The sequence below is a fragment of the Mastomys coucha genome, unplaced genomic scaffold, assembly GCF_008632895.1.
Source record: "Mastomys coucha isolate ucsf_1 unplaced genomic scaffold, UCSF_Mcou_1 pScaffold23, whole genome shotgun sequence".
NCBI lineage: Eukaryota > Metazoa > Chordata > Mammalia > Rodentia > Muridae > Mastomys > Mastomys coucha.
In genome coordinates, this window is record NW_022196906.1 from 50,351,331 (window position 1) to 50,368,150 (window position 16,820).

Here is a 16,820-nt window from a genome sequence, read left to right on the forward strand (position 1 = left end):
TGTGTAGCCCTGGCTGTCCTGGAACTCACTCTGTAGACCAGACTGACCTCGAACTCAGAAATCCACCTACTTCTGCCTCCCAAGTGCTGAGATTAAAGGTCTGGCACCTTGCTTGTTTTCTTAAGACATGATTTCATTATCTGGCCCAGATCAGCCTTGGAAAATACTGCCATGAGTTATCTATTAATATTTATTTGCAAAGATTGTAAGAAATCCTTATTTAAGTTATCATAGCATAGTAAGGAATAAGAAGGACTCACTGGAGCACTTAATATGACTGTAAACACAATCAAGTTAGCCACTATTACATTCCTTTGGATAGTGAACTTTTGGGGATTTAGTTACTTAAATCAATCCTAAGGAGGAACAACTGTTTGGATTTACTCTGGGATCTATATATTAATGTCTTTTTTCTTTAATTTTATTAATATTTAATTAGTTTACTTTTTTGAGACAGGGAGACCTTGTGACCTTGGCTAGCCTGGAACTTGCTTTGTAGACCAAGCTGGCCTTCATTTCAAAGATCATTCCTAGTTGATTGTGTGTGTGTGTGTGTGTGTGTGTGTGTGTGTATGTGTGTATTTTAACTATATGCATATACGTGTGTGTGAGAGTGGGTATATGCTTATGAGTGGATCGTCTAAAATATCTAGAAGAGGGTGTTGTATCCCCTGGAGCTGGAGTTACAGGCAGTTGTGAACCGGTCCTCTGGAAGACTAGCACCTATTTTTAATGGTTGAGACATCTCTCCAGCCTTTTAGTGTTCGGTTTGTGTGTGTGTGTGTGTGTGTGTGTGTGTGTGTGTGTGTGTGTTGCTATGGATCAAACTTGGCTTTGTGTATTCTGGGCAGTTTCTCTACCTTTGAGTAACAACTGCTAGCCCTTATGTGGGCTTTTATGAATGTCAGAAAAATGAATACTTTGAATATTTATAGAATAGCTTTCAAAATCAATTTAAATTTTATACTTTGGGGTTTTTTTCATAATAGACTCTCTTAAATATTTGTTGTTGCTGTTGTTATTATTGTTATTATTATTTTGACCTAGGGTTTCTCTGTGTAGCCCTAGCAGCTGTTCTGGAACTTGCTTTGTAGACCAGGCTGGCCTCGAACTCACAGAGATCCACTTGCCTCTGCCTCCCTAGTGCTGGGATTAAAGGCGTGGGTCAGCACTGCCTAACTAAAGTTAAATATTTAACTGCTATAAAGAGGACTTCAAAGATTTTTGGCCCTTTTCCCAAGGGCAAGGGTTTGTCCTTTCTTGTGGCTAAGAACTTTCCTTTCCCACAGTTTTACATGTCCTGTGCTAAATGTCATCTGTCCCCCTGGAAGGAACCAGACGTCAAGGACCAAATGATTCATGATGTTAAATTGAGGCTTTCCGGAGACACTGCCTATGTAGAGCACAAGAAAGAGATAGAAGGCAAGGTGAAGAATTCGCAGTCTATTACTGCAGTTACTAAGTATGTAATCAGCAATTAGGTGAGATGATATTTAGGTTTAAGTACATTTGGAAATAAGAGTAAAATATGGATTTTACTCTTAAAATTTTGGAGCCTGAGTTTTGGAATTAATAGTTTTGTAAATATTAAGCACCCACAGGTTTTTTCCTAGAATGTGACCTATTATTTATGGATCCTAGAGCTTCAGTTACAGGTGTGAGCTTCCACACCTGACAGGATTAGCATATTGGAATAAACTTTTCTAACTATGGCTTTATCTTCTTGGAAAAGACATAGGCCTGCCTCTTTGTGTATCAGAAAGGCTGGCTCATTAGAATCTCAATATTCTGGAACTGAGCCCTAACTCTGGTCTTTTATCAGTTATTTTACATTTGCTATTTTCATCATGCTTTAAAATTTCAGATGATAGCATATCTTATTTTTCTTGATTAATTACTAGAACATTTTCTCTCTGTATACCTTCATATAACAGCTCATCAGAAAGACTGGGAGGAAGCTCAGGGTGGCAGGGCATTTGTTTTGCATGAGAAAGGCTGAGTTTGAGGCTAACCTGGGCTACATAGTGCGATTCTTTTAAAAAATAAAATAAAACCAACTCCTTTAGCTGTTTCCCAGCTACTGGAGTAATTGCTAGCTTTTGTTCCTGCTTCTTTGGAACTGTGGGAGGAACTCATACCATACGTTACTTGGCTTGCAGTTTTCAGGGCCGAGGACCTGGAATCAGCTCTGTCTGCTCCCTGCTTTTTTTGTTTGTTTTTGTTTGTTTTTTGTTTTGTTTTTTCGAGACAGGGTTTCTCTGTGTAGCCCTGGTTATTCTGGAACTCACTCTGTAGACCAGGCTGGCCTCAAACTCAGAAATCCGCCTGCCTCTGCCTCCCAAGTGCTGGGATAAGAGGTGTGCACCACCACTGCCTGGCTAGAAAGAATTCTTATAAGCCGCCTTGGTGGGTTGCAGATGTGGCTGAAGTGCTGAAGCGAGTCCTATCATATGCCATCTATCCCCAACACCAAGATAGACACTAAAACTTAGTGTTGGGTTTATTCTCTTTGGGGATAAGGATATAACTATGTAGCTAAGACTAGCCTCAAAATTGGGGGCGGGGGTGGAGAGATGGCTCAGTGGTTAAGAGCACCAACTGTTCTTCTAGAGGTCCTGAGTTCAATTCCCAGCTTCCACATGGGGTGGCTCACAACCATCCGTAATTGGTTCTGATACCCAATTCTGGTGTGTCTGAAGACAGCGACAGTGTATTCACATATATAAAATAAATCTTAAAAAAAAAAAAAAAAAAAAAACTAGCCTCCAATTCTATTTTCTGGTTTTGTTTTTTCTTCTTTTTCTTGTCTCTAGAGATTAGATCTTACACTGTAACCCAAGGGTCCTGACACCCCTCTCGCCTTATTCTGCCTCAGGAGTGTTAGGATTACAGGGGTGAGCTACTACACCCAAATGCTGCTCTTTTATGTTATAGTCTTTGGCCTCATAATATCTTGATATGAATTTTCTCTTATGACAATTTAAAGTTTTGTTGTTGAATTATTTTGTTGTTGTTGTTTTTTGGGAGTTCTTTATATTTTTACTCTTTGCTGGAGAGTTTTTTGTCTTGTATTTGTTGTGCTAGGCTAGAGCCTTGTATAGTATTGAAGGTAAGCACTCTACCTATGGGCTGCAGCTCCACCCTTCACTGTACCTCCTGCTTATTTTACTTAAAAAATTTTTGAGGCAGCTGGGCAGTGGTGGCGCACGCCTCTAATCCCAGCACTTAGGAGGCAAAGGCAGGCGGATTTCTGAGTTTGAGGCCAGCCTGGTCTACAGAGTGAGTTCCAGGACAGCCAGGGCTACACAGAGAAACCCTGTCTCGAAAAGCCAAAAAACAAACAAACAAACCCACAAGCAAGGCATAATAGCACGAACTTTTGACATCAGCACTCAGGAAGCACAGACAGAAGAGCAGGACTTTGTGGCCAGCCTGACATATTTAGCAATTTCTAGGCTAACCTGGTCTATAGTGAGAATACTGGCTCAATTTTTTTAAATTTGTAATTCATTAAAATAAAAAAAAAAAACTAGGACTGGGAATGTAGATGAATATTAGATCACATGTTTAGCATTCATTGGGTCTTAGGTTCAATCTCTAGCATTAAAATTTTTAAATTTGTAATTCTTTAAAATAAAATAAAAAGGGCTGGAAAGATGGCTCAGCAGGTAAGAGCACTGACTACTCTTCCGAAGGTCCTGGGTTCAAATCCCAGCAACCACATGGTGGCTCACAACCACCCATAATGAGATCTGATGCCCTCTTCTGGTGCGTCTGAAGACAGCCACAGTGTATTTAATTATAATAAGTAAATCTCTGGGCCTGAGTGAGCAGAGGTCCTAAAAAAGGCAATTCCCAACAACCAGATGAAAGCTCACAACTATCTCTACAGCTACATTGTGTACTCATATACATAAAATAAATAAATAAATCTTTAAAAATAAAATAAAATAAACTAGGACTGAGAATGCAGATAAATATTAGATCACATGTTTAGCATTCATTGGGTCTTAGGTTCAATCTCTAGCATTAAAATAATAGGAGGGGGGATTCCAGACCCAGAAAGGGATAAGAACTATACAGGAAGACCAACAGAGTAAACTAACCTGAGACCCCTGAGGCTTTCAGAGTCTGAACCACCAAGGAAAGAAAATGCACAGGCTGGACCTAGGTGTATGTGCAGCATGGTCTTCATGTGGGTCCCCTAACAATTGGAGCAGGGGCTATCTCTCACTCTGTTGCCTTTCTTGGATCCCATTCCCCTAGCTGTGCTGCCTTGTCTGGCCTCAGTGGGAGAGGATGTACCTAGCCTCGCTGAGACTTGAAGTGCTAGGGTGAGGGGATACCCAGGGAGGAGCCTACCTGCTCAGAGAAGGGGATGGGGGATAGGGGGGACTGTGGGAGGGGATGACCAGGAGCGGGGCACTGAGCGGGCTATAAAGTAAAAAAGTCAAATTAAATTAAAAAGAATAATGAAATGAATAAATTAACCATACACTAGACTTGGTGGCTCACATTTCTAATCCCAACTCTCTGGAGGCTGAGGCAGTAAGATTTCAGGTATTTAAGGCCAGCTTGGACTATATTGTGAGTTTAGGACATCCTGGACTATATAACAAGTTCCAGTACAGACTGACCTACATTGTAAGATAACGCCTCAATAATGATAATAATAATAACCCTTAGTAGTAGTCACTTCTCTATAAATTAATATTCTATATCAAAAAATCAGGTTTTCTTTTTCTTATTTTTGGGTTTTTTTCCAGGGCAAGGTTTCTCTATGTAGCCCTGGCTGTCCTAGAACTCACTCTGTAGACCAGGCTGGCCTCAAACTCTCTGAGATCCACTGCCACCCACCTTTGAATCTCCACGTGTTAGAATTAAGGTGTGCACTACCATCACCCAGCTCGCTAATTTACTTTTTATTTGTATTACATTTTTATTTACTGTGTTTGTATGCATGTGTGTGCATGCACATGTGAAGATCAGAGGACAAGATCTGTCTGGCCTCAATCTCTCCATTTCCTGCCTCAGTCTCTCAAATGCTAAGATTTTATAAGCTTGTTATCAGCATACTGGAGATTAATTTCTTTTTATGTGAAAGAATATAAATTATTCAAACTGTTGTTAGTTGGGAATGAATAGAATTATAAATACTTAGGAGAAATTACTATATTGTCCTACACCATCAATTGCTGCTGGAATAACCATGTAAGACCCTACAAGGTACAAGGCTATAAATACTGAACTTAAGTATCATTATACAGTTCTAGTTGAGTCACTATTTATTCCTCTATCAGTATGTGTGTACCTGTGTCTTATTGATCCCATACTCAACAATTAGGCCAGAATGTCTGGCCAGGGAGCCCAAGGATCCACCTGTCTCCACCTCCACAGCTCTGCGATTACAAGTGTTCACCACCAACACCCAGAACTTCTTTGTGAATTCTGGGAATCAAATCAGGTCTTCACATTTACAAGGTAAGCAGTTTACTAAATAAGTTGTCTCCCCACCCCCTGTCCCCTTTTGTGAAACAGAAGCTCACTCTCTAGTCCAGGTTGGCCTGAAACTCACAGCCATCCTCCAACTTTAACTTCCTAGGTTTGGATTACAATGTGAGCCACCATGACTTTCTGTGAGTACTTTTTTTTAGCTTCGTTATTGGGTTCTTACACCTACAACCCTTCCAACCTTTATTTCACCCTAATCCATTCCAACTCTCCAACACTTGATAGGAGAGAGAAAGCTAGAGGGAAAGGGGAGAACATAGACCTCTTTAGAGTACTTCCTGCTGATTACAGGTTTTGGGTTCTCTGGGGCAAGTCCCATCTCCATAGTCAGGATATCTCCAACCAGCAGTCCAACAATCCAACAATCCAGCAAACCAGCAATCCAGTAGCAGCCACCACAAAAAGCAGCTGTAGCATGGGGAGCAAAAGCCACAGGAGGCCCTTTCAGGCTCTCCCATTTATACCCACTCCAGAGTCCCCAGAATTATCTATAGCTGGCAAAAATCATACACCTCCTAGAACATGAGACTGTGGACAAAATGAAGCAGCCCCATATCCTTATAAAACCGTATTTTTTCTTTACTTTTTTTGGGGGGAGCAGTGGTAGACAAGGCTCACTATATAGCCTTAGCTGTCCTAGAGCTCACTGATACAGACGCATGGCCTCATCACACAAATCTATCTGCCTGTTCTAACGGGCAAACACTGGGATTAAAGGTGTGCACCATCACAACCAGCAATAAAACAAGTTTTGGGGTTGTTTGAGACAGGGCTTCTCTCTACATATTCCTAGCTGTCCTGGAGCAAGCCTTAAACTCACAAAGATTCTCCTGCCTTTGCTTCCCAAGTACTAGGATTAAGGCATATATCCCACACCCAGTAATAAAACCATATTTTAAGAACCATTATCAATGGGGCTAGAATGGCTCCATAAGTAATAACACTTGGTTTTTTTTTATTTTTTTATCAATTCTTTGTGAATTGCACCCCAATCACATTCATCTCCCTGTCCCTCTATTTTCCTTCTGCCCTTTCAACCTCCCCCCACAAAAGAAAATTTAAAAAATAAATTAGGGCCGGGTGGTGGTGGCTCACGCCTTTAATCCCAGCACTTGGGAGGCAGAGGCAGGCGGATTTCTGAGTTCGAGGCCAGCCTGGTCTACACAGTGAGCTCCAGGTCAGTCAGGTCTATACAGAGAAACCCTGTCTCGAAAAAAAACAAAAACAAAAACAAAAACAAAAACAAAAAAATAAAATAAAAAATAAATTAATAAAAATCTAGTCATGAAAGTTGTAGTGTGTCCTAGTACACTCTGTTGTCCACATTTCTTTGCTTGCAAATGTTCATTGCAATGAGTTATTGGTCAAGTTCAAGGCCGCTGGCTTCTGCCACTCTATTAATATTGGATCCTAATTGAGACTCCTCTCAGATATCCTGTGGTTATCCTGTGTCATGGAGAACATGCAGCTTCGGATCTGTAAAACTGACCTCTTCACATGCACTAATAGATCATAGATGGTATAAATGTTGGGACAGGCCAACACAAAGCCCTGTATCAGAGCCTGAGTGGTAGCTGAGTTGGTCCGCCTGCCAGCTATACTGTACCCACACCACCAGGATTAGTTCTAGCACTGCCCCACCCATGAGCCATCCAATGCCTCATCTGGCAAAGTGGAGGGAGCTCTCTTGAATGCCGCAGCCACACAGGGGTGAGTGACACCGTTCCTCAGCCTGACAATCTGAGTCTGGATCTTACCACATAAAAATCTGGTCCTGGCTGCACAGATGCCTAACCTTGGCACTGTGGAAAATGGGGAGTGTGGAGACAAGAGGATCACTGGAGATTACTGGACACCAGTCTAAGTCCAGATTTAGGAACAGATTCTGGTGTGTGCACGTGTACACAGACACACACACACACACACACACACACACACACACACACACGAAAACTATCAAAACCAAACAAGAATAATAGAACTACAAAATATTCATAGCTTTCATTTTTAGCTTTTTTGAAACAGTCTCAGCTTGTCCTCTAATTTGATGTATAGTTAAGGTTAAAGATGACTTTCTGATCCATCTCCCTCTTTCTCTCAAGTGCTGAAATTACAGGCCTGGGTACTACATTCAACTGTAATGATTATTTTCAAAAAGTTTAACAAAATTTGAAAAATTAAAAATGACAGGTTTGGAGAAATGGCTTGGTGATCAAGAGCAGATATTTCTCTTGCAGAGGTTCAGATCCCAGATCCCACTTTGGACTGCTCACAAACTCTTGTAACTCCATCTCTAGGGTATTTTGATACCTCTGTTCTCTCTCAACACACACACACACACACACACACACACACACACACACACACACACAATTAAAAATAAAAAGAGTGGGAGAGATGGCTCAGAGGTTAAGAGCACTAGCTACTCTTCCATAAGACCCAAGTTGGACTTCTAGACACCCATTTGGTGTCTAACAACTGTCTAGACCTCCAGTTCCAAGGGATCTGATGCCCTCCTCTGACCTCTACAGACACCAAGCATGTACAAGGTGTACATATATACAGACAGAAAAAACATTCACACCAGGCAGTGGTGGCGCACGCCTTTAATCCCAGCACTTGAGAGGCAGAGGCAGGCAGATTTCTGAGTTCGAGGCCAGCCTGGTCTACAGAGTGAGTTCCAGGGCAGCCAGGGCTACACAGAGAAACCCTGTCTAAAAAAAGAAAGAAAGAAAGAAAGAAAGAAAGAAAGAAAGAAAGAAAGAACATTCACACACAAAATAAAATGAATTAATTTAATAAAAATTATGAAATTAAATCTTTAAAAGATAATATAAATAAGTACAATTAATGGTCAGGGATGTAGCTCAGCTAGTGTTTATCTAGCATGCATAAAGCCATGGGTTTGATCACCAGCATCATATAAAATCAGACATGGTGACTCATCACTACAATCTCAGTATTGAGGATGTAGAAGTGAGCAGGAATATCAGAAGGTCAAGGTCATCCACATAGAGTCAGACTAGACTACAGGAAACCTCATTTCAAAAACTCAAAAGAAAGTCGGGGCAGGGAGTCTCAAAGGATGGCGCAATTGGTAAAGTACCTGCCTTACAAGCCCAAGAAGGTGAGTTTCATCCTCAGAACCCATGTTGAATTGTCAGACCTGGTAGCACACAATTATAATCCCTAGGCAAGGGAGGTCTGAGACAAGAAAACACATGGGCCTCATATGTCAACATATATGAGTTATATATAACTCATAACTCATATATATAACTCATAGTCGAGTCTAATTGATGAGCTTCAAGCTAGCAAGAGACCTTGTTCCAACGAACATGGATGGTGTCAAGGTTTGAATGATTATGACCCACAAAGGGATAAATATCTGAACACTGATCTCAGCTATTGGAACCTTTTGAGAAGAATTAGGAGTTGTGATGGAGGAGGTGTGGTACTGGGAACAGGTTCTTCCTGATCATTAAGTTCTAATCTTGCTAAACAATTTTCATACGGAAGGTGAAAAAAAGCAAAATGTTTCAACTACATGAAGTTTATAGTCACGAAATCAGAGACGTACAATCTCACTATAAACAACATAATGGACAAAAAGGTAGGAAAGAGCCAATAAAGGGGTTTAACCAAATTGAGATCTAAGACTTCTTCCACAAGGAAGTAAAACCTAAAAGGTAAAAAGATAAGGACTGAGGTCAAAATGAGAGGTGTTTCCAGAAGCAGAAAGCCGCCTACAGACTCTGTAGCAGGAGGAAACACAGCAAAAATAGAAAGTGGTATGCCTGAGGCAGAAACCGTGTGAAGGGCCAAAGAGATGGTTCAGGGGTTAACAGTGCTTTCTGCTCTTGAAGAGGTCCTGAGTTTAGTTCCCAGCATCTATACTGGACAGTTCATAACTACCCATAACTCCAGTTCCAAGGTCTCTGACTCCTTCTTCTAACCTCTGAGAGTATATGTACACACATACACATAACAAAAACATAAAAGAAGTAAAATATGAGAAGTAGCTAAGGCTGTAGGCTGTACAAAATCTGAAGAAAAACAAGAAACTCTTTTTTTTTTTCTTTTTTGGCTTTTCAAGACAGGGTTTTTCTATGTAGCCCTGGCTGTCCTGGAACTCACTCTATAGGCCCTGAACTCAGAAACCTGCCTCTGCCTCCCAAGTGCTCGGATTAAAGGCGTGTGCCACCACCACCACCACCACCGCGCTGAGAAACTCTTAAAAGGAAGACTACAGGGCATGCTTTTCCCACACAAGACCATGGATTCATTTACTAGAACCACAAAAAAAAAAAAAAAAAAAAAAATCCCTGGCAGTGCTGATTTAGAAGGTGAGCAGGCTGAAGGGAAGATACAACCAGATTTGCAATCTGACTTTTAGCTTCTCAAATATAGCTGGACCACATAGGAGACAAAGGCCATTTCTTGTTGGAGGCCAGAGACTCAGCTCAGCAGGTAAACATGCTTGCCACCAAGCCTGACCACCTTAGTACAATCCTTGGATCACACCTGGTAGAAGGAGAAAAGCAATTCCTGAAAGCTGTCCTCCTCTGACCTCCACATTTCTGCCATGGCACATGTAATATTTGTAGCATACACACAAATATTAACAAATTTTAAAGTAAACTCTTATTCGGATAAGACAGTAATCTAGACAAGAGTGATTGTGATCCTAGTCAGGGTCACAACCTGAAGCTCACAAATTCAAGAGATACTTAAGAAAGCCTGAAGATGGAGAGGGTAGAGTGGTAAGCAGAGGGAGGGTTGTGGGAACAGGGGTTTGGTTTTGTTTTTTATTTTATTTTCTTTTTTTTTTGGAGGGGAACCTGGGAAGGGAGATATTGTATGACAAGTAAATAAAGAAAATATCTAATAAAAATATTTTAAAAAAAGAAAGAAAGCTTGAAAGCTTGAAGATACATTTTATACAAATGATACATTTTATACAAGGAATAAGGGCAACAAAGTGCCCAAAATTTTGATTGGCATGACTACAGCAAGACATGCTTAATCTTCAGGAGGGAGTAGTCCACAAGTACCTATAAAGTACTGAAACATTTCAAAAAGACTAACCCCACCCTTTGAGTATATGTTAGTCCAGTAGAATCTCCTATTTGATTACAGAATAGGGTTCCATGACAGCGAATAAGCTCAACAGTACAGTGCCTGCCTCAAACATAAAAGGCTCTGAATTCTACCCCCTTTCCACAAAGAATTAAGTAAACAAATAGACATTAAAAAATAAGAACCAACTAACCTAACAATTTTCTTTTTCTTTTTTTAAGTCCTTTTTCTTTTTTTGGAACATGGTTTCACTATTTAGCCCTGGCTGGCCTGAGAGTCACTCAGAGATCTTCCAACTCTGCCTCCCCAGCCCAGCAGTGGTGGCACACTTAGGAGGCAGGGGCAGGTAGATTTCTGAGTTTGAGGCCAGCCTGGTCTACAGAGTGAGTTCCAGGACAGTCAGGGTTATACAGAAAAACCCTGTCTCAAAAAAACCAAAAAAAAAAAAAAAAATACCTTTTATAGCCAATGGGGTGGCTCACACCTTTGATCACAACACTCTGGAGGCAGAAGCTGGGAATCTCTGAATTCAAGACCAGTCTAGTGTACAGAGCAAGTTCCAGGACAGCCAAGGCTACACAGAGTAAGAAATCCCATCTCAGCCGGGCAGTGGTGGTGCATGCCTTTAATCCCAGCACTTGGGAGGCAGAGGCAGGTGGATTTCTGAGTTCGAGGCCAGCCTGGTCCACAGAGTAAGTTCCAGGATAGCCAGGGCTATACAGAGAAACCCTGTCTCAAAAAACCAAAAAAAAAAAAAAAGAAATCCCATCTCAAACAAACAAAACAAAACAACAACAACAAAAAGAGAAGAGGAGGGGGAAGTGGAAGAGGAGGAAGAGGAGGACCTTTTATGCCCAGTATAGTGGAGTTAGCCTATAATCCCAACACTCACGAATACTCTGATAGCCAGGCATGGTGGTACATGAATTTAGTCCCAGCACATGGAAGGAATAGACAGGTGGATCTCTGTGAAATTAAGATCAGCCTGCTCCACACATCAAGCTCCACACCAGGCAAGGCTACATAGGGAAACCTTGACTTTAAATAAAGAAATAAATTTGAAAATCTCATGTTTTATTGAACTAAAATAAGAAACTATTATGTTTGTATTTCAGCATTTTGGAGTGACTAGAAAGTCTGGCATTGGAAATCAGACATGATTGAATGTTTGTTTTTGTTTGGTTGGGGTTTTTTCCTAGGTCATAGTTATTTAATTTCTATTTGTTCTTTTTATAGGGTAGAAAAAGAAACCTCCAGTTACAATACTAATTCTGTGGATTACATGTTCCTTTTCTTTTCTTTTTTTTTTTCAAGATAGGGTTTCTCTGTGTAGCCCTGGCTGTCCTGGAACTCGCTGTGTAGGACAGGCTGGTTCAATGTCACAGAGATGCCTCCTGCCTCTGCCTTCTGAGTGCTGGAATCAAAGGTGTGTGCCACTATGGCTGGCTACATCAGAGTATTCTTATGTACTACCAGGTCTGGCAATTATACATGGGTTATGAGGATTGTATGTCCTTATTCACTACTTTAAGTATTTACTTTCTTAGTTTTATGTTCTAATGCCATTTTCACAGAACACAAATTTTTTTTTTTTTTTTTTAAAAAAAACAGGTTCTCATTATGTAGCTATGGTTAACCTGGAGCTCACCATGTAAACCAGGTTGGCCTCAAACTCACAGAGATCCAATTGTTTCTACCTTCCCAGGATTGGCTTAAAAGTATGTGCCACCAAGCCCAGAAAAGTGTCTCATATAGATCTGGCTAGCCTCAAAGTCACTACTTAGAGGTTAGAGAGATGGCTCAGTACTTTATGAGTCTATGCTACACTTCCAGAGGACCCAAGTTCACTTCCCAGCATGTACACCAAGCAGCTCACAGCCTTCTGTAACTCCAGGGGACTCAATGTCCTCTTCTGAACTTTGTGGGTAATTGCACTCATGAGAACATGCACACACAAAATTAAAAATAAAAATAAAGGGCTGGTGAGGTGGCTCATCGGTTAAGAGCACTGACTGTTCTTCTGAAGGTCCTGAGTTCAAATCCCAGCAATCACATGGTGGCTCACAACCACCCGTAATGAGATCTGACACCCTTTTCTGAGGTGTCTGGAGACAGCTACAGTATACTTACATATAATAAGTAAAATAAATCTTTAAAAAAAATTAAAAATAAAAACAAAATATTCAAAACAATTCACTAACGAGGCTGGGATGATCTTGAGCTCTTGATCTTGCCTCCTCTGCTAAGCGCTGGAATTACAGGGTCTGTGCCTCCTCTGCTAAGCGCTGGAATTACAGGGTTTGTGCCTCCTCTGCTAAGCACTGGGATTACAGGGTTTGTGCATACAATACCTTGCTGAGGCCTCAACACTTCAAATCTGACAGACCCCATGGAAGGTAAGACAGAAAAAGTCCCTTTTAAAAAAAAAAACCTGCCGGGCGGTGGTGGCGCACGCCTTTAATCCCAGCACTTGGGAGGCAGAGGCAGGCGGATTTCTGAGTTCGAGGCCAGCCTGGTCTCCAGAGTGAGTTCCAGGACAGCCAGGGCTATACAGAGAAACCCTGTCTCGGAAAAAAAAAAAAAAAAAAAAAAAAAAAAAAAAAAAAAAAACCTAATAAAAAAAATCTAGGGCTGGAGAGATGGCTCAGCAGTTAAAAGCACTGACTGCTCTTCCAGAGGTCCTGAGTTCAAATCCCAGCAACCACATGGTCACTCACAACCATCTGTAATGAGATCTTCTGGTGTGTCTGAAGACAGCTACAGTTTACTTACATATACTAATAAATAAATAAATCTTTAAAAAAAATCTAATAGGAAGACAGAGTAAGAGCTTGTCTCAAAACACTAAAACAAATAAATAAATAAAACAAAAGACCAACCAAACAAAAAAAACATAGAAAGAAAGGGAGAAAGAAAGAGAGAAAGAGAGAAAGAAGAGACATAGTTAACTTGAAAAGGTCAACCCACTATTAGCTCTTGGTTCTTCTTTCTTCCACTTTAATACCAAACCAAACTCTTCTCACCTCACAAGGATATTTATTTTATTTTATGACTTGTCTGATTCTAAAATAAATAATAAAGCCAATTAAGACCATTAAAAAGGCCAGGCAGTGATGGCGCATGCCTTTAATCCCAGCACTTGGGAGGCAGAGGCAGATGGATTTCTGAGTTCGAGGCCAACCTGGTCTACAGAGTAACTTTCAAGACAGCCAGGACTACACAGAGAAACCCTGCCTCAAAAAAACAAAACAAAACAAAAAAACAAAAACAAAAACAAGAACAAGAACAAAAAAAAAAAAAAGAAAAAAATGGCTGTCTCTGGTTCTCCTAAAAATAAAGATAAACAATGCTTTTACTGTTAAAAAAAAGTGGAAAATCTTTGTTTTTTATTTTTTTAAAATCAAGAATGGCAGGCTGGTGAGATGGCTTAGTGGATAAGAGTACTGACTGTTCTTCCAAAGGTCCTGAGTTCAAATCCCAGCAACCACATGATGGCTCACAACCACCTGTAATGAGATCTGATGCCCTCTTCTGGTGTGTCTGAAGACAGTTACAGTGTACTTATTTATAATAATAAATATATCTTATAAAAAAAATCAAGAATGGCAAGAAAATAACAAAAATTGGTATTGGCTTTTCAGCCTTTCCTGAATATACTGTGCGACTGTACAATATTTTTAGCCCTCATTATGTACTTGCCTACATGTTATAAAGATAAACGACAAAGTCCTACTCTCAATGAGCTTATAATCATGCACGTGAAAGAGAATGGTAAATAAAAAATGTTCTAAACAATGGGGATTTGGCCCTGGATTCAATCCTCAGAACTGAAGAGAGGGCACTATAAAATGGTATATATACTGTGCAACAGAAACATACACATCAAATAATGAACGTTTAAAAAAAAAGTCACTCAGTGAGTAATAAATAAATAAAAATAAATCAACCTGTGGTGCAGTGGTGACCCACACACTCAGGAGGTAGAGACAGGTGATCTCTGTGAGTTCTAGGACTACAGGTAGGGAGCTTCAGGACAGCCAAGGCTAGCTACAAAAAAAGAGAAACTCTGTCTCAAAACAAAACAAAACAAAACAAAACAAAACCTAACACATTAGTACTGAGGCACTTCCCAGTCCTGGCAGAGTGGGGAGTGGCTCCTTGGCCACCTGCTTGTACTTTCTCACTAGCGTTTTGAAAACACCCTGTGTTACAAAGCCGTTACTACTATTTGCAAATTTGTTTTTAAAAAGGTATTTAAAAATTTTTTTTACTCATGCTGAGTTTATCTAAAGTCAATAAGAGTATAGATCTGGGCCAAATACAAAAAAAAAAAAAAATTAACAAACCAAACCAAACCAAAACCAAACCATCATTTCCACAAAAGAAAAGAAATGTCAAGGGCTTTTTAAAAATCAGGTCTTGGGGCTGGAGAGAGCACTGGCTACTCTTTCAGAGGATTTGGGTTCAATTTCCAGCATTCAAGTGGCAGTCACAGTTATCCATAATCCATCTCCAAGTGATTTGACACCCCTACACAAACATATATACAGGCAAAACTCCAACGCAACTAAAATAAAAATAAATAAACCATAAGAAAAAAAAAACAGGTCTTAAAAAAGCCCATTAAACCAATGTTAGTTTGTCAAAATAGAGGTCTCCCCACTACAGACTGCGCTAGCAAATGTGGGCCTGTGAACAAAGGCGTGAGAAGTGTGGAATGGGTTATTACCAGCATGTCTCACCTTTTCCTCTTTCATTTATTTTATTTTTAAGGTACAACCAGATTATGGCCATATTTGAGCATAGACTATGTTTGGATAAGAGCAGTGCCAAGGAGGGATGAGCAAGAGCCCAGCCCGTAGGGTTCTGAATCTCGTCTAGTCCGTGTTTCCACAGCTGGAATATTGGGGGTGGGGGTGGGGGTGGGGGGGAGTGTAAAGTTACAAGAGCGCTAGGCTTCTCCCTTACTGAAACCCTTCAAATGATAACGCAAGGCTACTCCTTTCTGGGAATGTAAGGTCACAAGCTTTAAAAAGGGACAATGGAACTCCAATGTGGGCTTCAGAAAGATGGAGACTGTCAGATGAGGTGGGGGCAGGGAAATGAGGACGAGAGGAAGGAAGAGCCTAGCCTGGGAAAGCAGAACAGAGAGGTCAAGGCCAGGGATTTGGGGAGCTAGAAAAAGGATCTGTCCAAGTAGGCCCGTCCCAGCGGTCTGAAAGCCTGAAGGGCTCCTTTGAGAATCTGGGCCACCTATTTACCAGCGCTATCCCCCAACCCCCTTCTTGGGAACGGAGACAACCACCTAAGAATCCTCCCCCAAATGGCTTTCCTTCCTTGCCCTTGAAAACAACTGACCCTCAAGAAAAAAAAAATGCAAAAGCTTCCTAAGAGTAGAAGGGCCTGGGGCAAGGTGTCCCGCAATCATCCAGTGGGAAGCTTGCCCTAGTTCGAGGAACTTTAATATTCATTGAAATGGAGCGGCACGGAGGCCCCCCCCCGGAAGTCTCCAGGCATAAGAAGCTCAGAGCCGGGGGTCCCACGGCTCCCGGGAAGGGCGGGCGATGGCTCGGGGCGCGGTCTCCGGCCCCGGGAGGCCAGCCCGCAGGCCTAAAATGCGAGCAGGAGCGCAGCCGGGCGAACAGAGGCCGGCCTAGGCCTCGGAGACTCGGACACACCCACCGCTGCAGCAGCGCTTACCTGCTCCTCCTCGGGGGTCAGCTCCGGCGCCATGTCCGGCCGGGGCGCGGTCGCCCGCTCCATCCCGCCGCCGCCCGGGCAGGTCTGGTGGGCGAGCGCCGGAGCCCGCTGCACTCGCGCTCCGCTTCTGCGGCCCGGCGCCTCAGCAACTCTTGGTCGGCTCGCGCATGGTGCGAGCGCCCGGCGCCGGCGGCGGCTGCCAACGCCGCTCCTGCTGGCCGCGGAGGACCGGCTGTCGCTCCCCGCGGAGAGGAAATGCCTCCTATTTGCTTCACTCCTTTCCTCGCACCACCCCTCCTCTCCTGAGGAGGAGAAAGTGCGGGCGAGGAACTAACAGCAGTTCGAGGTCAATTTGGGCTTTTTCCTTTTTTTTTTTTTTCTTTCTTTTTCTTTTTTTTAAGGGCTCCACAACTTTTACAGCCACCGCGAAGGCGCCTGGCGTGAGCTAGAGAAGGCCGTCGGCCTCCTGAGCCGCTTCACTCCGGTACAGAGCTCGCCGGCGCCTCGAGATCGCCCAGCCCGGGCGTCCG

The 16,820-nt window shown here is 42.0% G+C and overlaps 1 protein-coding gene across 2 annotated transcripts in view; it reads right to left on the minus strand.

The window, feature by feature from the left end:
* Ptpn9 (protein tyrosine phosphatase non-receptor type 9) overlaps positions 1-16,619 on the minus strand; it is a 73,982-nt gene extending 57,363 nt beyond the window's left edge. The window contains exon 1 of one of the 2 annotated variants that reach the window (XM_031343149.1): positions 16,291-16,619. In XM_031343149.1, coding sequence (XP_031199009.1) covers positions 16,291-16,353 — 63 coding nt within the window. In that variant the 5' untranslated portion in view covers positions 16,354-16,619. The remainder of the gene's footprint in view (positions 1-16,290) is intronic. The other variant, XM_031343148.1, reaches the window with a different exon arrangement.
* Between the last annotated feature and the right edge of the window lie 201 nt (positions 16,620-16,820).